Source organism: Achroia grisella, unplaced genomic scaffold (assembly GCF_030625045.1).
Source record: "Achroia grisella isolate CSIRO2021 unplaced genomic scaffold, CSIRO_AGI_Agris_v1 utg869, whole genome shotgun sequence".
In the NCBI taxonomy this organism is placed as follows: domain Eukaryota; kingdom Metazoa; phylum Arthropoda; class Insecta; order Lepidoptera; family Pyralidae; genus Achroia; species Achroia grisella.
In genome coordinates, this window is record NW_026713049.1 from 476,993 (window position 1) to 500,146 (window position 23,154).

At 32.1% G+C, this 23,154-nt stretch overlaps 3 protein-coding genes across 4 annotated transcripts; all 3 read left to right on the forward strand.

Annotated features, from left to right (window-relative positions):
- Positions 1 to 1,918, forward strand: LOC131852856 (microtubule-actin cross-linking factor 1, isoforms 6/7-like). The gene is made up of 5 exons (XM_059203593.1): positions 1 to 180; positions 504 to 665; positions 757 to 912; positions 1,213 to 1,407; positions 1,772 to 1,918. Exons 1-5 carry the CDS (start codon positions 1 to 3, stop codon positions 1,916 to 1,918), a joined length of 840 nt encoding a protein of 279 aa, XP_059059576.1.
- Positions 1,919 to 5,921: 4,003 nt separating this feature from the next.
- Positions 5,922 to 8,375, forward strand: LOC131852940 (uncharacterized). 2 transcript variants are annotated; one of them, XM_059203693.1, is made up of 3 exons: positions 5,922 to 5,995; positions 6,565 to 6,630; positions 7,800 to 8,375. In XM_059203693.1, exons 2-3 carry the CDS (start codon positions 6,595 to 6,597, stop codon positions 8,157 to 8,159), a joined length of 396 nt encoding a protein of 131 aa, XP_059059676.1. In that variant the 5' UTR covers positions 5,922 to 5,995; positions 6,565 to 6,594; the 3' UTR covers positions 8,160 to 8,375. The 2 variants fall into 2 exon arrangements, with proteins under 2 accessions (XP_059059676.1, XP_059059678.1); XM_059203695.1 differs by lacking the exon at positions 6,565 to 6,630 and having other exon boundaries at positions 5,949 to 5,995.
- Positions 8,376 to 10,884: 2,509 nt separating this feature from the next.
- Positions 10,885 to 11,775, forward strand: LOC131852939 (uncharacterized). The gene has a single exon (XM_059203692.1). The coding sequence runs from the start codon at positions 10,971 to 10,973 to the stop codon at positions 11,682 to 11,684; it is 714 nt and encodes a 237-aa protein (XP_059059675.1). The 5' UTR covers positions 10,885 to 10,970; the 3' UTR covers positions 11,685 to 11,775.
- The last annotated feature ends 11,379 nt before the right edge of the window (positions 11,776 to 23,154 follow it).

Sequence of the window (23,154 nt, forward strand, 5' to 3'; positions counted from 1 at the left end):
ATGAAATTCCTGGCTGTATTCGTCGCTGTTCTCGCCGTCGCCTCGGCTTCCCGCCACAGGTGGACTCTGGGTGAGCTTTCCGAAGCTATCCAGAACCCCACCACCAACCCCGCGCTCTTGCCCGTCCTGAAATACGGTCTGAACGCTTACATGGAAGGCATATTCTCTGGTAAAGAGTATGTAAGTACTTTAATGGTTATAATTATTATTTAAACTGGGGACTATTGGCCTCATTATTACAATGTATCATATTAAATCGACCCCCACTGTTTCCCGTGAGAACTATCGCGGTTAATTCCATGTGATTTATTTCGCCACGATGGACTGACTTACCTGACTTCATTCCTCATTTTACCATCGTCATATATGATATATCTCGCTAGCATATATCGTTAGGGCAGGCGTGCGAAGCATACCATTATCAATCCTCAAAGAATATGTTTAATGTGTAAATAAAGAAATTTGACATTACTTATTGATAATAAATATCTTTTTTGCTTCAGGAATACATTTACCTGAGCACTGGCGCCGTTGACTTGTCCACCTGGACTTTGCAAGAACTCTCTCACGCTTTGGAAAACCCCGAGACTGATGTCACTCTTGTGCCCTACCTCGAGGAAGCTCTCAATGCCTTGATGGAAGATCTCTTCGCTGGATCTGCCCAGGTATATAATATCACGACATTAGATTAAAGAAAACTGATATAAATTACTGACATACTTTTTTCTTTACTTAAAACTGTATACTTAATTTCAGCCTGCCCACGCCGTCGTCATCCCCGCTAGAGACCTCTCTTACTGGCAACACAACCAGCTGATCGAAGCTCTGCTCAGCCCCTCCACCAGCTCTGAATTGTCTTCCTACTTGGTCGCTGGTTTGAGCAGCCTTCAAGCTGGTGCCGCCGCTGGTGTGGTACGTCATTCACTTGTTATAACATCGAAGTTTGAATTTTTGGTTTATGTAATATTTACAGATTTACTTAAACCAAGTATATTTAATAATAACTATACTAATGAATCCCTTGGAAAATTCACACAGAGCCATCTAGTCACAAGCATCTAGTCATAGCAAACACCGATACATAGTGTTTGTATAGAGCGGGGAATTGAACCCGTAACCATCGGAAGCAAGGTGGTGTGCTAAACCGCTATACTGCTGATGCCGCCTGATTAACAGAATGTACAATATTCATATTTTTTTTTTCTTATAAAGGAATCCGTCGTCCTGGCCATTCCTCTGCACATCTTGCCTGAACCTGAGGTAGCCATCCAACTGCCCGAGACCATCGTCCAGCCCGAACCTCTGCCCGTCATCCCTGAACCCGAGGTGCCCGCCCCTGAGGTCCCCGCCCCCGAGAGCCCCGCCGGCAGCCCCCTCGTTCAGATCATCCTGAACATCAACCAGGAGGTAAGAAGCTTATTTAGTTTGAGATAATACTAATTATTACTATTAATGCTAGAACATATAACCTAGGTAAAACAGTAACAGTAGTTATTTTATGATGAGATAAGACCGTAGTTAAAACTGAGACGAATTTAGCCTATTAACGTAACTGACTGCGTAGTTATAAATCACTATAGTTTACGGCTTACTAATGAGCATTTTTAATAGTAAGCAAATAAGATACTTTATTTAAAGATGTATTACACGCGCAGTATATCATATTACTATTTTGTTTATAATATTTTAAGCATATTATTGTGTGTGTCTCCATTGACCATGACCATTGAATGATTACCATTTTTATTAATATTTTTTTTTATTTTTACAGTCCGTCAGCGCACCTGCCCCTACACCCATCATCGAGCGCCCCATCCCCGAGATCACCTACGAGCCTGCCCACATCATCGAAAGGCCCATCCCCGAGGTGTCCCTCAACCCCATCGACATTCTGGCCCCCCTTCCCCAACACGCCTAAATCTGACAGCAACGTTGTTTGATCAAATTGGAAACAAATTGATATAATTAACATAATGCTTAACGAAATAAATAATTGATTAATTAATAACTTTTTTTTCATTTTATTTCCACCAGTTATCTAAAAAGTATTGTAACGATCATTCATCATTACCTTGACTTTATCCCATTATGTGGGGTCGGCCCAAGTATTGTAACTATATAATAATATTTAATGAAATACGCAGCCACGTGTAGATTTCAGTATCACGTAAACATTTTAGTTTAGTATTACGTTATAACTAGCTGATCTGTGCAATATCGTCTGCATAACACTTACTGGACATTTATTATGATATTCTGCTCCATTTACATAATATCTTTTTAGTTTATATATATGTGCTATTCTGATGTACAAGCTATAATACTGTAAAGTTTCATCACTATTCGTTCAGTAGTTTTTGCGTGAAAGAGTATAACCATCCATCTCTCCATAGTCACAAAGTTTCGCATTTATAATATTAGTGAGATGACATAATTGATATTTAATTTGTAATTGATATTTCAAATGCTATCCTAGTCATACTAACATTACCATAATGATGATGTTAGTATGACTAGGTTCAGAATATAAAGGTCGTCTTTCAACTGTAGGTCCAAATAATAAAATCCTGTATTTATATTAAATAGTACCTTGTCTATGGAGGATCAGGACATTATTATTAGGTATTGGATTGCCATGCTATATTGGTTGAAAGCTTACATTGATTACATTTAACATACAATTACATTCATTACATTTAACACTGTTCTATTTTGGGGGACAAGATATACGCCGACAACACTCTGTGGTCTATTCAAAGCCTTAAAGACACAGAATATGTATGATTATGATCATGATTTATATTTAAAGAAAAAACGAATATTAGGTAATCTGCACATTTTAGCAATTTCTCATACTGAGTATAATTCTTCGTATGACTGACCGACCTATGACACTTTTTGAAGACTTATTTATAATTATTATTTATACTCTATTGAATAAAATATATCAACTAAATTAATCCAATTTAGATGAGATGCTTTAGTAGTTTAACCAAACCAGTAATAAACATATTTTTAATATATATTCACAATATTGAGATAAATAAATATCCAGACTTTTTAGTGACTAGTTCAATTAGATTGTCCATAAACATATTTCATTAAACAGTATTTGAATGTTTAGATCACTTTTTAAACTATTATAAGTTATAAATAACACCCTTAATAGCGTGTGATTTAAACTCCTAAATAAATTATTAATTTATATTTATGACGGACTCACCCTTGATGGTAATAATAATAAATAAACAAATGAATCCAAGTGACAGCGCTAGACTCTAGCTCTGACATTCATGATAGTGTTGATGACTTAGCAATGCGTCTAACTATATATCAACCATTAAGGTTTAATTATTGTTATTAAGATATTAAGTTATATTTATTAAGTTTCGATTCCGAATTGGCAAGACGGTGATTCCGGGAACGTTGGGTTGGTATTGAAACCAACCCAACGTTCCCGGAACAGGATGGCGACGCTCGCTTTAATGGGATTTATTACGGGGTTATATTAATTACAGCGGCTCATTTGTCATCATTGTGGTTATGTCACAAACAGTCATATGTATTAGTCAAATGTCGAGAAGTGAAGTGTTACAAAACTAGACAATCTTAATATGTTTGCTACAAGTTATATGTGGAATCAATTGACTATTATCTATGAGATATCCCATTTGAGATTATAGTCGTGAGGTGAAAAGGGTTACAAAACTAGACAATCTCTAACAAGATAGATGCAAATTATATAGTCCTGTTCGCAGCATTAGACGTTATCTTTTCACGATAAATACTGAACGGATCTTAATGAAAAATGATATATTATATCACGAGATTGGATATTAGTTGTGTGTATTATCTAAAAAAACCGATTAATTTATTTGTAATAGTTTATGTTAATATAGAAGCCTGACAGAGTTATGAGCACCCAAACAAAGCCGGAGCGAGTCAGTTTATTCTATACCATACTAGTATTTAGAACAACAGTACGTTTTTGTTTGTAAACCGATTGGAATTGAAGTAAAGTTTATCACAATACATTAGCGAAAACTGCATCCAAATCGGTTAAGCCGTATCTGAGATGAACGCGTGTGCGAATGCGCATTTATTGTGTAGATTTTATTACGTAGATAAAGTTGCCCAATAATAGTTTTCTCATATATTTTCAGACAGTGATCTGTTACATTTTTGTTATAAGTCTAGATAAAAAAGTAAAGATGCAATCTCAAGCAGTCGAATCTAAAAATGTTTTATCATTAAGATGGAACATTGAACGGCGATATTACATAAAGACAAGATAATAATTGATGGTTTTGATGTTATCTCTTTGACCATATCGAGCACGTGATTGGCTTAAATGTATATTTTTGCATAGTCCATGATGTCTATTGCAATAATTACGAAAGTCTTTAATTTTTACATTAGTCAAAATACAGATATAATAATATCGCTGTTCTATTTTCAAAAAAAATATAATTTTTAAGAAACGTTAAAAGGCTAAGTCGTAAACATGTAATATTACAAAAAATAATAATAAATTATATATCTAACAATTTTTTCTATTTAGATGTCACACTGTCTCTCATTCATGTATAATTATACAAATATTGTAAATGCGAAAGTATGTTTAATTGTCAATCTGTATATTATCTTTTTATAGTCAAACGACGGAACGGGTCTTAATGAAATTTGGTGTGAAGATAGATTGTATCCTGAGAACGAAAATGGACTATGGCTTTACGACTATACCTATTATCTAAAAGTAAGTAGGTAAAGTTGCGGGTGACAGCTAATTATCATATAATCAAAAAACACAAAAAACATGTTACACTTTCTCCCAAATATGTTTTGTCTAATTCAATTCCGAGCCTCAATAAGTGAAAATCGTTTATCGTTATCGCTAATCTGTTTCTTTTTTAGTTTTGTTACTATTTGGGTTATGGTAAGTGAGATTTTATATTATATGTACGGAATCCTCTGTGAAAGTACAAAAAGCGCTTGAGAAGATATAAATTCGTTTTGTTTAATTTCATACTAAGACTCAAAAAGCGAAAAATTAACAAGAAATATATTTTTTGCAGTTAAATGCAACGCGATACATTGAGTTTAATCATTATCTTATCATATGTAGTATCTAACTACGCATGAATTTTGACGGAAATGATAAATATTGTGATGCAATTTTTATCTATATTTATGTAGGTATAGCTATATATTAGATAAAATAAAATAAACTTACTACTTATTACAGTGGTAGCAGTAACTAGGATAATATAGTTATGAATTTCACTATGGTTATTACAATATTAGTAGGTATAGTAATAATAAATAGTATGTACATTTTTAAAAGCAATTCCAAATTTGAATTTTTTTTCCTGAAATATTATTTATTTAAAAAGTATAAAAATCGAATACTATAAATAACTACAACTAAACTATCACTAAATTCTCTAGATTTCAAAACGAAATAAGAAGAGGTGAAATTAATTTTGAGTTGAGAGTATATGTTTAAAGTTTCTTATTTTATGTTTTGTGTAAGTAATGGCCCGTACAAGAATAATTTACATTTTATAATTTAGAAACATTAAAAGATCAAAAATATCAAACATTGTTCAATAGTAGTAAATAATTGGCTGATAACGTAGACATTGTGAGCATACAGTATGAGCTTATCAGTATTAACTTTTAAATCCTATTTCTGAGTTCTATATAAGATATATGACATTAAAAACTAAATTACGATAGAAAAAGTAGGTTCTCATATGAATCACCATCAGTAAACCATAAGTTATTTATATCGCGGTGAGGTCATACGAAGTCTACATCACAAAATGAGTGAGTTGATGAATTTATCGACAAGTGTCAGACAAGCCCACCTTCAATATCTCGAGTGGTTGATTGAACGTGATTTATATAGTGGGATGGTGGGTGGATACATCACAGTTTTAGTTTACAAGTTGACGCCGAAGTTAGACGGGAGTTTGCCAACAAACTACAACAAGTAAGTCTCGCTTTTGCAGATAGTAGCAATCTTTTGACAATATCTACCAATCGTTGTTATAATACTCAGTTCTATAACTAACATACATTATTGTTACTTAATATTATACAGTCTATTCCTGTCAAAATTTACTTGTTACTTTTGTATTTTTAAGTACTCGGTAATTGTTGTATAGAACGAAAATTATGAAACCCTAATAGAAAATTAGTTTTTTTATATTATATATATGATAACAATAAAAAACTGCTTGACAGGATTTTGGGCAGCCATAGATCCGCATTTCAAATCAAACGGGGATCGAAATTACGACAGCCTGAGCCGAGGTTCAAACTATTATCGGTGCTCTCAGACTAAAGTCGTATCCTTCAGGCGGGAGTTGGTTTTCAGCCGCTCCCTAAGTCCTTCCGCCTCCTACCTTCCGGTGAAACTGTAAAGGGTAGCTGCGGCCAACAGCTATAGAGTAATTGTAAAAAAATAAGTTTTTGGCGCATTTTAATTAACTACATTGTCAATTGAAATATAATTAAACTTCAAGCCCAATACAGAACTACTGTTACTTACTATTACAGAACTGCTTTTAATTGCTGCCCACATATAATATGCTGCGGTGTTTCTTCATCTTCTTGGCCATATCTGTAATTACTTTTTATATTATATATTAGATACATACATACCAATAACATAAATACGAAAGTGTGCGCCTGTCTGTCTGTTTCTTATCTTTTTGTGACTAAACTAAACATGATGTTTTACTTCTAATGATCGTGAGTTTAATCCCTCTCACGATGCAAATATTTGTATTTATGAGTTTGTATTGATTTGGGTGTTTTTGACATGTATAAAAATTTACATATTTAATAAATATTTTAGTTAATTAGTATTTTATTGCTATCTTGTACCCATAATACAAGCTCTGCGTAACTTAAGCCTAGACGTCGCAGTATCAATTGTTCTAGGTTTTTACTATTATTATTGTAATAACTATTTATTTGAATTGATAATACATACTGCTAAATAAATTATCACATGGCCAATAACCAGTTAATACATGATATAATCATAAACACACTAATCTCATCATGTGTACGATTATATGACATGTATAGTAGACTAATAGCAAAGATAATCGTAATTATCAATAATAACATTTATTATGGGTACAGGTTTGTATAGTCAATATCAATATTTTTAACCGACTTAAAAAGGATAGAAATATTAAATTACTATATAGTATTCTATTCCTTTTTTTATGTGTTACCGTTACTTAAGTAGTTTTTTATATAAATCTATATTGTATTTTTTTTTAAATAGATGTATATCGTGTGTATCCATATAAATTCAGTTAGAAATCAAATAAATAGAAAGTTTATAGGTTTTAATATCGGGTTTAACAATGAGTATTAATTCGCTTTTTAATTTTTATTATCGGCTAAGTACTTTATAACTGAATAGGGATTTTGTAGGGGTGCATTAAATTTAGGACAACCTTTTTTCATTGAAATAATCAAAGTTATTAATTTATTCTTTATTGCACTATAAATAAGGCATGCAATTGGCGAAATTAGTGCTATATGACATTCTATGCCTGTCATTTGGTGAACTGGTTACTAGGTGTGTTCTAGATTTTTGTAGATATGATAACTATGAAAAGCAATTAAATATTTCTTTTATTTTTTTATACAAAAAAATGATAATATTTCCTCTTTATGATATTCCTTTAGACAATAATAGATTTTCTTATAATTTTTAATCGGTTTAGTTAATTTATACGTTATTTCTTATTTTCTGTTTTTCTCACTTATAGACTACAACAATGACTACAGTACCAACCGTGACAATGGATGAACTGTCAAGAGGCTTACAAGACACCACCATCAGTTCCAACGCGAAGAGAGTTCTAGAAGGCATCCTGAATGATTTTATGGATCTCCAATTCGGCAAGGAAACTCCTTATACGACCGGTGAAACGGTTATACCATCCGGCTCTACTATCGACGATGTCAACATCGGTGCCGCTGACGCATCGATAGAGAAGAGATTTACAGATATCTTTGTGAAAATTTCAACAACTCACAGTAATGGAGATTTAACTCCGCAATCTTCGAACCAAGGCTGGGACCCGAAGTTGACGCCCGTCCTTGTATTTGTAACTGCTAATAATTAATTTCCGATAGATATGTGTGAGTGTGTGTGAGTGGAAGATATATCTGGTAAAAGGCAGCAGGGCAGGGGGCGGGGGACTTCGATTGCTCGAAACAAAAACGAATGCAGAAGATTGTTTGGTTAAATAATGATTGGAAGAAACATGAATAATTATTAAGAATCTATCGTTAATTGTAATTTAAAAGTATTATTACATAAATTTAATAATTAAATTAAATAAAACAGTAATTATAAAGAAGTGATATTATTTACTATTCACATTCGTGTAATTAATAACCTAATTGCTGCTGATGTTTCTTTGTCTTCTTGTTCAACTGGCACAAAATTTAATATAGTACGGTCAGCGATTTATAAGCAAATACGAATGATTATATTTCATGGTTGTACATATGATTGTTCAGTTGATTTTACTACCGTCAGTACAAATTGCTCTACCTTTTATGACCGTGATAAAATTTCAAGGACAAATAGGCCATGAAGTAGTCTGTATCTAGACATATAAACGAATCAATATACGTACTACGTAATAAAACTACGGCATACTAAAAGATATCATCCGATAAAAGATATCTCATTGTAAACTGATAATCATCATTACCATACCTTTATTATAACATTATTCGTCTGCTCTTTTTGTGATAAATGATATTATGTCTTCTTCGTCCTCATAACACGGGCTATCTTCAAGACTGAAGTTTCATTAAGATTCGTTTAGCAGATTAGTTATGAAAAGTTAACAAACGATATATGATCAGATCTTTGGATTGAAGTGTAACCTAAAAAAGTATAAATTTTAAAATTGTCCTAAGCTAATAAATTCAGGAAAATATAATAATATATTCATAATAATATATTCACATATTATTATTATTATGTCATAATTATTAATGGTTATGAACTCAAAAGGTAGTAAAATAAAGTATTTTAGTTTTGAATAAAACAATTTTGTTATTTCTTTAAACATAAAATCTTTCTCTAAATAGTTTGTTTCTTTTTCACTAGTGATTGATCGAATAGATTTACAATAAACGGTTGACCCCAATCTGCTGAATGTGTATGTGATCGAATGGAAACCAAATCGAAAAGATGTCAAATAGTATATTTGAATACGCTTGATTCATATTGAAATGTCATACGAATGTAAGTAAAAATAAAGAAAAGCAAATAAACTTTGTATAAAAAAGTCTTCATTTATACAGACTATTTATTTTATCACTTAACTACCGAGTGTGCACGTAATTTTTTTATTAATATTCCTATCTTACCCTTCAGTTAGGCTAACTAATTCAATTGATGTACTCGTAGTTAGCAAAAGAACTGGCTAGAAACTCAAATTGAACAAGAGTCAAAAGAATGAATGTTATTTTACATTCAGTCTTTTACCATAGCAATATATAATACATAATCTCAATGTATCCGAGTATACATATATATATATACTTGTATATCTAACATCTTAACTAATATTATATTAAGATGGAAAAGTTTGTGAGTTTGAATGGTCTACCGCGAACATTCAAACTCACAAACTTTTCCATCTTCGGTACTTCCGATCCGATTTTGAAGATTCTTTTAGCGTTGGATGTGTAGGATATATTTATATATATTGGATTTAGCTCACTTTCTAAGGCAGGCTAAAGCCTACATAACATCACGCTATGACTAAAAGCCAAAATATCACAGAAACAGGGAATCTGTGACGCAGACGAGGTGGCGCGTAGGCAACTAGAATTAAATATAGGTGCAGAAAATCCAGTTTATGAGCTACTGACTACATACATGGTCATCTCCTAAGTAATGGTTTACATTGTAATAGACTTTACTCAATAAGATTTCTTAATGAATATTCTCGATTTATTGAACAGTAATTCCAAAATCTTTCAGTATCTTATTGTAGTTATTTTTTTTTGTTTTAATGTATTTGTTAATCTACAATCAAAATTTAATACGCAGAGATATAAAGGCAACGTATATTACATATATATTGTATTAATATTTAGTCAATTTGAAAATTATTAAATTTTTGTACAAAGAGAACTGGTTTTGTTTTTACTTTTATGAGGTATGAACTTTAGTCCTACTCAAACAATGACATACATATGTATATTTAGCGAAATTATTATCTATATTTTATCAATAAACTGATTATAAATTTATCCTGTATGTACATCTTTATCATCTTGTATTGACAAACGTAACTACCATAATGAATGACTTTTAGTAGCGGCTATACGCAAAAAAGTTTAAATTATAATCTCTAGATTACAATAGCTACGAATTTTATTATTAAGATTAAGGAAGTTATTATAATATTGTAATTTATGATCAATAAATTACCGACTGTGTTTATTATTTTACAGTATTAATTAAATCCCTCAATCTAATCTTTACTACTTTGATGTATTTCGCAACAATTTAACTCTAAGTACATTTTTATATTTCGCATAAGGTATTATACTTTCGTGCAAAACGCAGGTATGTACACTACAGTTCTGTTTTGTTATTTATTTACAATTATGTTAGTAAGACGACAAGTTATAGATAACATAAGTGTGATTCATAGTGTTATTTGTTATTAATATTTCTTATTGTACAAAATTAATAGTTTCTTTTAGGAATTCAATCATTAAACTAATATACTCTTTAGTGAATTATACAATAGAGACGAAGAAATAACAGTTGACAGTTTCAAAATGTCAATGAAACGTATATCACAGATATTTCCTTCTTCAAAACGTATAATCACTGTGTTGTATTCTGAGAGTTTCAATAATAGATAAAACTGAATTATTTTTTAGGTCAGAATAAAACCATGAAGGTATTTGTACTTGCTCTATTGGCGGTAGCCGCGACCGCTGCCCCTATTGACAACGTTGAACCAGTGGAACTTATTGTGAATGGAGTACCAGAAGGCGAACCATTGGAAATTGGCGATATCGTCAGCATTAAACTGAAGGAACATGAAAACAACGAACTTGTGTCCTCGACTGACTTGCTTCACCCCTTGACCGCCGCCGGACTCGCTGAAGCCGCAGCACAGCAACCCGACGCCGTTCAGATCGTCGACGGTCCTGAAACTGTCCAAATCGTTGAGGGCCCAGAAGCTGTGGAAGTCGTCGATGTCCCAGAACCTGTTCTAGTCGTCGAAGACGCACAGCCTTCCCCAATTGTTCTCCCTGAACCTGCTCTTCCTGAAGTGAACCCACCTGCTCTTCCTGAATCGAACCCACCTGCTGGGGTCGAGCATCCAGTACTCGTGATTCCCGACTTGGATCTTAACCCTGTCGATCTTGTTCCATTGCCCATTTCTCCCCCTGAATCCGAGTTGGTGGTAGCACCTGTAGAAATCCTTCCAGAGGCCGTCCCCCAGATTCCCAATGGTGAAATATTCAATGATGGTGTTGTTCAAGTCACAGTAAACGCTCCAGAAGATCCCGGACTATTCGGCACTCTCCAATCTTGGTTCAGCATGGCAGTCAACTACTTCAGTCCTGATGGCGTGCAAACCACTCACCAGATTGTCTAACCTGTAAATTGGTTTCTTTATTTACATCTATATATACTTTCATTTATTATGTATTGTATATAAACAAAACTGTGATGGTTGAGAGTAAATATAGATTGGTTTAACTCTACTTTGTATTGTTTTTTAAATAAATAACAAAACATTTAAGCTCATTAAAGCAAATATAAGCTCATCATAGTTTTTCCTTTGGTATAGGTCTAACTTCCTATGCCGTGTCAGTCACAAAGGGTTTTTCCTAGGAGTGCTAAGTGTAAGTAACTTCACAACTTTGTTCTCGAACCGTTATAATTAGATATCCAAGTTGAATGTAGGCTATGGATTATTACAGCCCAAGTACCAAGGTTTAGTATTACTGAAAAATTACTGAACGTAAATAAATTTGTTATGTTTATTTGGCAGTCTGTTTGTTTCTCTATATGTCAAATAGATAAGGTATATTAGGGTTATATTTTTGATCACAAACCTTCACTTAGATATATAAAATTTCGACATTATTTATTTCTTAATAAAAATCACGATAGGCAATAACTCTGTAATACAAATTCTGAATGAAAATTATTTTAATTATTTAAAATACGAATATGTATATACTCTATGCAAAGAGGGACATGTTAACCGCGAAGGACAAAATTTTCCTTTAACTATGTATTTGTACATTATACATAAAACAATCAATCAAATTAAAATAAAATCAAAATATTTTTTACTCATTTAGGTCTATTACAGACCAAATACGGTAGATTTGATATGTCAAATCTACCGTCAGTTCAGAGTGCTTTCGAGCTGAGAAGAACTAATAAGAAACTCAGCTCAGCAATATAATTATGTATATTACGGTATATTTTGTACAATTTAGGTACACCCTTAGTAATTATTTGTTCACATTTAACAACATTATTTGTATCATATTTGCCTACGTGGGTCTCTTAGTTTAATGCGTAACATATGCAAATAGTAATAGTTGGGAGTGGTAGGTAATAAACAGTAACTATTTCGCAATTGTGTCGAAATAGATTTTGGCACGTTCTCAAACAAGTTTAGGCAACTTCGGTTACTTAGGTCGTTAGTATGGACGTTGCTTACAACCGAAACTTGTGAACGGCTATTGACAACTTGAAGCTATTATTGCGATATTTTTAGAGTAAATATATACAAGTAACAATAAAAGAAAGGGCACAATGCACTTTTTATAGTGTTTTATACAATTTACAGTGTTATTTATGGTTTAATATAATCTTTTTAAAGTATAAATATTAATAGTTGTTTACAAAAATTTGGAACAATAATAATAATCATAGATGTACAAAACAGCGCCATCTATCGCAAACTAAGAGCTTGTATTATAGCTAGTAAATGCCTAATAGAAATATTGATTCCTATTGAAAATACATTACAGATATGTAATACTAACGAAAACAAATGTTTGCAAGAATTAAACCTATAACCCTAGGTGGCCGAGGTAGTGCGTTAAACCGCTATATCACTAAGTTGACAAATGAAATAAGATGGTAATGTTTATTCTGTGGTATTAGATAATGAAGCACAACCAACAAAACAGGCTGATATGTAGATAAGATGGAGGGACCCACATACACATAAAGTAAATATTATAAGTTACTAACATAATTTTATAAGTTTTTACTAACACAATATGGATGTAATCCGAATTAAAATTAAATAAATAAACGACTTTGTACGAAGTCGATATTGACAAAAATATTTAAGGGCATACATTAAAATATTCACATTAAAATATTATAATTAACTAGTTGTGCCCGTGGTTTCACCCGCGTTAAATTTCAATAAAAAATATAGCCTATGTGTTATTCTGATACATAGGCTATATTACTGTAAAGTTTCATCAAAATCCATTTAGTAGTTTTTGCGTGAAAGAGTAACAAACATCTATACTAACAAACTTTCGCGTTTAAAATATTATTATTAAGATTATAAAATTAGATGCAAGTTTGCGTGTCTCTTTCATTAGTTATGAAACATCTATTCTAATATTGAATACTGTATAATCAATTAGTCAAGAATTTATCATCCCATAAAAAAGATTTAATGCTCTTTCCTTAAGAACTAGGTGCTCGCCGTAGCCACTTTATAGTCATGCACCTGTTGCATTTTAAACGCTTCACGATTACTATCTGTCTTTAGGGGTTGGTAAGTTGGTATCAGAGAATTAAATCTTGCGATAAAATTGTATTTATAACATCATTTTGTCAAAGTTTTTAACAAAAAAAAATATGTTCTACTTTATTTGTATTTACCAAATTAATGTGTATGCTATATATTTAATAGACTAACTAGAATGTATGTAGGCTAACTAGAATTATATATGTATAATAAAATAATTAAAACCTCCTGATTTATGAAGTCGGTAAAATTAACAACCTCTACAATATTTAGTGCCTAGTCAATGTTTAGTATTTTCCATAAAGGCAAATTAGTTTGTATAAGCCTTCCTTAGCAGTAGAAATGAAAATGTTACATTTTAAGGAAGGTGTTATACATGAATGTGAATTGTTATAAGATCAGAGGAAGACTGAAAAGGAGATAGCTGGACTGTGTGAAAGATGATATGGTATGAAAGAGATTAAATAACGAGATGACTGCGAACAGGTATAAATGGAAGAGAAAAAGATATTACGCCGACCCTAAATAAATAGGATAAGGAAGAAGCAGATGATATGAGGTTGTCTTTTACCTTTAAAAAAAGCAAACGAAGTCGAAGTTAACCACTAGTAACTATATATTTTATGTTAGAAAAGAGTCGGGATACAAAATAAGCTCGAATTTTCGTAGAAATTTCCGACTGACGGGTAAGGCCTGGCCTAGTGTACTAGATTTACGCAGATTTGTCGGTAATAGATTTTATATAATACGAACATCCTGGGTTCCTATATATACGAGTTTGTACGTATACATATATGTAATATTTTGTTATCTGTGGTAAGACTAACTTATACGTAATTCGTACAATAATAATATTTAATACTTAAAAAATAATAAAACTGAGTTGAAATGATTAGGCTTTGTCATTATAGTAGTAATATATATTACAAGTTGGTTTTTAATTTAAATTAGCACATTGAGAATCCATATAAGTTTGACAAAACTTGGTCAAATAGCAAATAAGCCTGAGCCGGTCATGTAAGTAAGAGATAAATATCCAATGGACGTGTATTGGTATTCGTTCAAGGAGGAATACGATGGAATTTATACAGTCCATAAAAGAAACGTATGTAATGGTTTTAAACTGTTCAACTATATTTGCTAATAGATTTTCGGCAGGATCAATAGAACAAGCAAACATGTTTATTTCTTTATTCATTTTAATTAAATACAAATGATAAAAGAAAGAAATTAAGCTATTAAAACAGACAAACATTACTTAATAGTTATGTTTTATTTTTTGGAGTAATTAGTCACTAATACAATAGTTTTACTAAAAACTTGGAGAAATTGTCTCTCATACCTTATCTAAGTAATTATTAAAAGATATTTTTGATGTGGTAACATATTACGTCCATTTGTCTCGTACGTCTTTACGTATTGGATATCTAATTCAATTTTATCATACTTTATCCTCTATGTTAATGTTTCATTGAAGAGTTTACATTAATTTGTAATTGAGGGATATTGAGAATAAAATTAATTCGGCATGACTTCGTATTTCAATATTAAACTGTGAAACCTAATTTTCATAATTACATTGTTAACTTTCACAAAAAATGCAAGACTTTTTTTTGTCTGTTCTTGTTACAATCTGACTGTGATTAACAGATTATCAGACAGACGTGCACAATTTTCAAAATTAGTAATTATATCCCATAATTAAGGTGAACCGATGGTATATCTAGAAATGAATCCTAGGGATTTTAATTCTTTAAGGTCTGAACTATCGTACTAAGGATATACATAGAAAATTCGCCCCTACTCAAAGTGTGATGTTTAGGAATAAGGATAAGAATAATTAGTTCTAACAAAATTAACAGCAGTTGTATACGTTACATAAATTGTTAACAATATAAGTAAAAATAATATTTTTAAGTAAGGTAAGAATCTCGCACTATATGAATACGACTCATTTTTAAATTTTATATCATTAGGTCGCAACTTATAATAGAATCGTCAGTTGGTAACATGTTTTAAAGAAAGACCACTTGTTACAGTGTCCATTAACAATATAGACAAAATATTTTTATGTTTACATAGTTTATTAAAAGAATAAAATTTAGCTATATATATAAATAAAATAATTTGCTTCTTGTATCAAATTAGATATAGAATTATATTGGAGTACATTTTGCATTAAATAAAAATATAATAAAATGAAATGACATACCATACTATATTATATCATAATATAATCTTTTATATATAGTAGTAATGTATGGAATGTAATGTTGCTCTATTGTGTAACTATTAAAATATGTGTACTTTGAAATATGGATAAACATATTGAATTAGAATATTTAGTCACACAGTCGTATTTCACGTTCCTTCATTAGAAAGGCATCAGAGCTAACAAAGTCCTAACTAAAAAGCGCAAACAGCCAGGCGTACATTAGTAGTGGTGGTTTTAATACGTTTTTTAAGAATCACAAACAAAGCACGAACCGGCACGCATGTGTTGTCACGCAAGCAGTTAACACGCCACTTGTGGTCGATTACACCGCAGTGGCCGGTCGATCGACCTATGAACCTGCTGTCTAAATATTTTTAACACTTTCATAGACATACGAGTATATTCTTTCACTTAATTCTGGCGCACAACCGTTTTTTATGTAATTGTTAAATGACAAACAAGCTGACAGATCTCTAGATAGTAAGCGATAACCATTGCCTATATGCTCGTATATGAACAGCAACCACGGTCATCTCGTTATCATATTGATTAATTAATTAGATATGCACCTATCATAAGTATAAGTGTATAAAATTTCAGTTTTAATAATCATTGCACTTTTTTGAGTTTGTTGCATGATATCGGGATGAATTTGCAAAAATTTTTAAGATCCTTAATAAATAAATATCATTTTATATCACTGATGCGTTGCCATTCCAGTGGTTTAAGATGTCTATTAACCTATAATTACACTGCCTAATCTGCACTCTGTAACCGAAACATAGGTTATAAAGCAAGTAGCTCCGAGGCTGAAATAAGTGAGACTGTGGTACCCACGCAGATGACATTTTAGTTTACTTCTACTTATTTAATATGCTATGATCTCGTAATTTCACTATTATATAATTAATTAACTATATAATAGTGAAATTACATCTAACTCGTAATTTCACCCTTAACGGGCGAGATATGAGAATTACAAAATACGGAGAGAGCACACCTAGGGTACTCCAGAATAGTAACAAATTAATTAGCATGGACCATTAGCCTGAAAAAAAAAAGTACTAAGTACTACAAGTGTCATATGATCGACGTCATGATGGAATGAAAAATAACAAACCCCGCCTAACAAAATCGCATATTTATGGACCTAGCCTGATTGTCATAACATGAAAAAAATTATATAATCAGAATGGACAATTTCGTTATGTATACAAGTAATAGCTATTAGCTATAAACTTTTATCTGAAAAGGTTAATTTTATACTAACAGATGGTACCGGTATTCCAGGCTCGGATACTCTGTGGTTATCTATATAAGTTCGTTGGCTTTTCCACTGCAGCACATAAAGCCCGGGACCCGTGCAGACAACTTTTACATAGTCTACATTGGTACAATTGTGTAATTTTATTAATGTTTATTTTCTATTTAATATACCCAAGAAATGGACTCTATCTTTAAATCCTAAGTCAGTAGTATTTGACTACTGACTTAGGATTTAAAGATACATTAAACAAAAATTTATTACATGCGTTTCGTGTAAATCAAATCACGTAATTTTTTGTATTACTTTAATTAATTTTACCCTACCGTCCAGTTCAGTATATAGATCCAATTGAGAAGAACTGGCAAGAATATCAACAGTTTTTTCTGTACTTATCTAGAAAAACAACTATTGCCATGCAGACTATGAACTATTCAAGTAGTTAGTTTAGGGAATATGATATGGTGATATTTTGGTTGAGCATATTATTAAATGGGCTCCGTGCTTATTCATTTTGGAATGATCAGTAAGGTTTGATTGCAAGATCTAATGAATATCACAAAATATGAACTAACACCTTCTATGTTATTAAATACGTAACTCATCTTTTATCAGACAAATATGGACTCTATTTATTCATAAAACTAATACATTGACTACGTTACAAGTTATACTTGTTATTTATGAAGAATTATTAAAACAATACAGATTAGATCATAGTCATGTCTCGAATAAGGATATAGTATTGTGGCTCTCTTGATGGTAAAATTGTATCGTAATTTTAATTATATTGAAAATAGAGCAAGTCTCTATTAAAGAAAAATTAAATTGTGTGAATGTTAAAATTTCATTAAGTACAGAAAATATAAACATAACAATAACATCGATGTAAACAATAAACATAAATTCCTTTCTTCCTTTATATCTTCATAAAATTTCATTAAAACAATAAGATGATGTAAAACTATGTTAAAACCTGTGTAAATATTACCCGAAAAAGTTTGAATAAAATAGCTAAGTAACTAGTGGTTTGTTTAGGTTGTAAATGTTCTTTTAGCTACGCGTTTATGTATGATGTGCCATTAAATAAGGAAAAACTAAAAAGCGTAGCACGTCGTAGCAGTCTTTTAGCGCAGCACCGCTACGCCGTAGCTGAGGTGCTACATTCTACAGCATTACGTAGCGGCCTACCGCCTACACAGTACCATCACATTTTATTTACAGTGATTATATCTATACATGTAAATAAAATTGGAGTGTCTGTTTGTAACATTGAAATAACCGTTTTTACTACATGCGTATGTATATAAATATGGTACATACACCAAAATAACATGTTTTACAATTTTTGTCTGTCTGTCTGTTTGTTCCGGCTAATCTCTGAAAGGGCTGGACCGATTTTGACGGAACTTTTTTGGCAGGTAGCTGATGTAATAAGGAGAACTTAGCTACTTTTATTTTAGAAAAATTCTCTAATTAACTTTTTTGTTAAATTCCATGCGAACGAGGTCGCGGGTGCAGCTAGTTATAAAATCATATGACGAAGAATTTATACAAAAGGATAAAGTGAAAAGACAAATAATTAATATTACTGAAAAGAGAGGGAAAATGTTAGGACACTTGATACGGCACGAGAAACTTATGAACATTATTATTATAGGAAAAAGTAGAAGGAAAGAGGGTAAGGGAAAAACAAGACATAGCTATATCAAACAGATTAAGGAAAAAGTTGGAAGTCGTGTTGTATATATTTAAAGAGAGTAATGGAAGACCGTAGTAAGTAGCGAGAGCTACAACAAGAACGCGGCTTTGAATTAATGACAATTATGTATTAAAATCTGTTTTGTATTATAAAAATATTATTTTACAGATCGTAATTTCAAATAATAATTTGTATAATGTGACTTCAATATAAGTATAGTATAATAATTAATAGTAAATAAATATTAACATTAAATTAACTATATCAATAAAATACTGCATTTACGAGATCCTGAAAATTTTTGGCCGAAAAGTTGCATGTAACTACCAGTTATTTATAAGTTAGTAGTGAACGTAAAGAATCAATTAAATTGTGACCTAGAAAACGATCGCGTTTTTGATAGTTCAGTTCCTGACCGCATCGTATTCGATCGAGTTAACTTTTTACTTTCACGAAACGTACGCGCCGTGGAGTGAATCGATAGGGTGTGCGGCCCGCGCGGCTGCAGCGCTACAATTATTGTGCTGGCTGTAATGCGAATTTAGGGCAACGAAACGCGGCGGCGCGGACCACCCCGCCCGGGCCAGTTGGTCTCGCGCCCCGCGCTAGTCGCCCGTGTGCCGCTCCGCGCCGCCGCCGCGCCGCCGCCGCGCCGCCGCCGCGCCGTCTCCGCGCCGACACCGAGTCGCGCCGTGCCGCGCCGCGCCGCGCGACCATGCGCACGCCCGCGCTCCGAGCGAGCCGGCGCCGCGACGAACCTATGTACTCGGACTAGCATGAAACGAGTTATGTATAATCGCGATCTCAGGTGAGCACTTCTCGAGTGAAACTTTCATGGAATGTGAAATCGATTGAACTTTGTTTCCGGCGCGAGATCGATATACATATTGTTGGTGAGTCGTGTTGCTGATACATTATTTACGATCAGTATTTGGACAGAGGGCCTAATAATAGATTTTGATGTCGCCCACCGGGTTAGCTGACACGTATTAATTTTTAGGTTAAGCAAAGGGTGAACTTTCCTCGTGCTTTGTATGGAGTTAAGGTTTATCCTGACCTAATTCAACGGTGTAAGATTTTAGTGATAATATATTTATAAGGACAAAGTGATTTCCATTGTAACGTATCTTCGCTATTCAAATTTCCTTAAAGGTAAAAGGTCAAAGATCACTCTAGCGCGCGATTATTGGATTTAGATTTGTATGAATAGTATAATTCATGAGTTTTGCAACTAAACAGAAAAATGTTTTACTAGCTATTTATCGCAGCTTCACTCGCGCAAAAATAAAAATTTAGTTCCCGTGGGAATTCTTTCCTGTACTACTTTTAATTATATCTGCACTATAACAGTATTTAAAAAAAGATTACTAATATTATGAACGACAAAGTATCTACATTTACATATTTACTGTTCAGGTTAAAAGGTTTGGCCAGTATCAAATTAAATTAGGTACACAGAGAGCTTCTAGATACATACTATACTGTATATTTTATACTGTAAGCGATTTCAAACAGACCCGCAAGATACAGCTAGTTATATATATATATATATATGAAGAAAGAAATGTTAAACTTTCCTTTAGAGTGTCGTATAAAAAGGTATTAAATTTTAAAGCCCTATAAAAGTTGCTGTTTTCAGGCACAATTTGTAATAAGTCTACAACGAACGTGACTCTACATAATAAACCGCTGTAGTTATGTATAAAAATATAAAAATTCTGCAGTGTAACAGACACCAAGAAGATAATATTGCATATTATCATAAAATACATACGGTTAACAAAAATAAAACCTGCATTTATATTCTGAAAACATTCAATAAACCATATATTTTCTTGTATAAATATAAATATTTACTCAATTTAAAATACAAATAAAATTAACGTGTACATATTTAACAACTGACAAAAACTACGAATTTTACTTTATTAGTAAAAAACAAAGTCGCTGTCGCTATCTGTACGTCCCTATGTATGCTTAAATCTTTACAACTACGCAACGGATTCTGAAGTGGCTTTATTTTAATAGATAGACTATTCAAGAGGAAGGTGGACATATATTACATGAACACCCGTGCGAAGCCGTTTCGAGTAGTAGTAATATATAAAGACTACGTAGAAAAGGCAGTTTTGATAAAGTCATATAAATTTAATACCCTGTTGTATGTATATCTGCCAAAAATCTGCATAAAAAAACAAATAGACCAGTAGACCAGTAAACTTTGTACGCCATGCTGAACTTTGCTCAAAGTCTGCTTAAGTAGTTCTGACTCCCTTTTTAAAGTTACCAAGAATCTTACTTTATAAGCTGTCTTTCTGTTGAAGAGTTTAATCTAAGATTAGTTACTGCGTAAGATTAAGCAATACTTTAGTGCTACGGAATGTAAACCCACGAGTGATACCATATCACAGGATACGATGACATAACATAACATCATGATGTACATGGTACATAAATTTTTTTACCATCACGTTGCTCGTCAGTAAGTTTGCTATTTAGTTGCATAAAAATATAAAAGCTATTATATTATATGTACAGTTAAGAATATGTAATAAAAAGTAGAAAAATAAATACTCGAATTTATAATGTAAAATGGCGCGTTATGTACAGTCATTGAATTAAATATATGCAAATTCAATTATGTTACCCAAAAACAGCTCTTATGTGAATACACATTCATTCGAATCCTAACAAATCGGAAGTACATTGTTGAAGAATTGGCGTTGAAAGCTTGTTTACCGGGCGTTCTCAACAATTTCCTTTTGTTTTCCTGGGCGTAAGCACTGCTTCAGTAACTTTCAGATAGATGATAAAACATATGAAAACATTTCTATAGATGTACTTTAAGAGTAATTTACTAATGGTTTCTTTCTTATGTGTTCATTCTAATATTATGACTCTGTAAGTATGTCTATCATTTGTCTGTTACATTTTCATGTCTGACGCATCTAAAAAATGACTTGACAGGGAATGAAATATGAGTGAAAATTAGTGCAGATGAAATTGCGTGTTCTACTTAATAAAAATGATAGGACATCATGCATGGTCCTCTGCATGAGTAAGTACTAAGAACCACCAAACTTACTGTGTAAGTTGTGTGTCTTGGTTTGAATGTGAGATACATAGTAGTAGTGAAATTACCGGGTACAGAGGTATTACACCACAATCTTCGCACGATGAAAACATTAATGAGATTATAGTAAATATTGCTTAAAATACATCGAAATGAACCGGTCATTTCGATGTATTTTAAGCAATATTTAAAAAAATCTGTGTATATATAACCTGTCTGTCTATCTGTTATATTATTATTTACAATCACTAGAATATACATTATTCTTATATTCTATATAACTTTGATGCCCAATAGTTTTTCTGTCTTTTATCATATACGTTTTACAAAATAGTTCTTTATTATTCAGAGATTAACCTTTGACATTTATAGTTCGAGACAAATGTGACTATATCACTTGTTGACATCAACATATGGTTGATATTTCCATCGATTGTAATATATAGACTAATACTTAAGTCAGTAACTGGCGCTGTGTTATTATAATATTATTACAGACATCACGGTCATATGTGCCATTACTCTGAAAGGCTAAGATGTTATGCTTTCCTACCTTGTAATTTCAATATAATATGATATTTACGCCCTTTAATAGCCAAAGACAAAACGAACAATTTTAAAGAAATATTATTTGATTTTCACAACACTCATTATTCACTAATTTGAGTGTATACTCGTATAACATTCTATTTTACGCCAAAAGTATCTACCGAATACAATAAAGTCAAAATATTTTACGAGTGAATCCACGTAAATTATAATGCGGCCTTTTGGTTAATGTCAAAGTCTCGTAGACTTTTGTATTGATGTTTGTAGATTGATTTACATTTCATGTACCAGCAACGTGTTTGTTTTCCATTCTACAGTGAAATGTCTACTTTAACTATAAAGTTTTATAGCCAATAGCCAACTAGTAGCCATTTAATTTTATGACCGTAAGCTTGCGCCGTACGGTGAGTTCAAATTGGAGGATTAATATTTTTCTGAAATTTCCAGATGTGTATAGCGTAGAGTAAGTTTTATTGGCTTCTTGACTCACATAAGACTTTAAATATATATTTTTAATATTAATATTTA

Bases quoted from the DNA above. Each gene is read 5' to 3' on its own strand.
- LOC131852856 (XM_059203593.1), top strand. From the start codon at position 1: ATGAAATTCCTGGCTGTATTCGTCGCTGTTCTCGCCGTCGCCTCGGCT. The intron at 181-503 runs GTAAGTACTTTA...TTTTTGCTTCAG, and splicing joins TATTCTCTGGTAAAGAGTAT to GAATACATTTACCTGAGCAC. The intron at 913-1,212 runs GTACGTCATTCA...TTTCTTATAAAG, and splicing joins CTGGTGCCGCCGCTGGTGTG to GAATCCGTCGTCCTGGCCAT.
- LOC131852940 (XM_059203693.1), top strand. From the start codon at position 6,595: ATGCTGCGGTGTTTCTTCATCTTCTTGGCCATATCT. The intron at 6,631-7,799 runs GTAATTACTTTT...TCTCACTTATAG, and splicing joins TCATCTTCTTGGCCATATCT to ACTACAACAATGACTACAGT.
- LOC131852939 (XM_059203692.1), top strand. From the start codon at position 10,971: ATGAAGGTATTTGTACTTGCTCTATTGGCGGTAGCCGCGACCGCTGCC.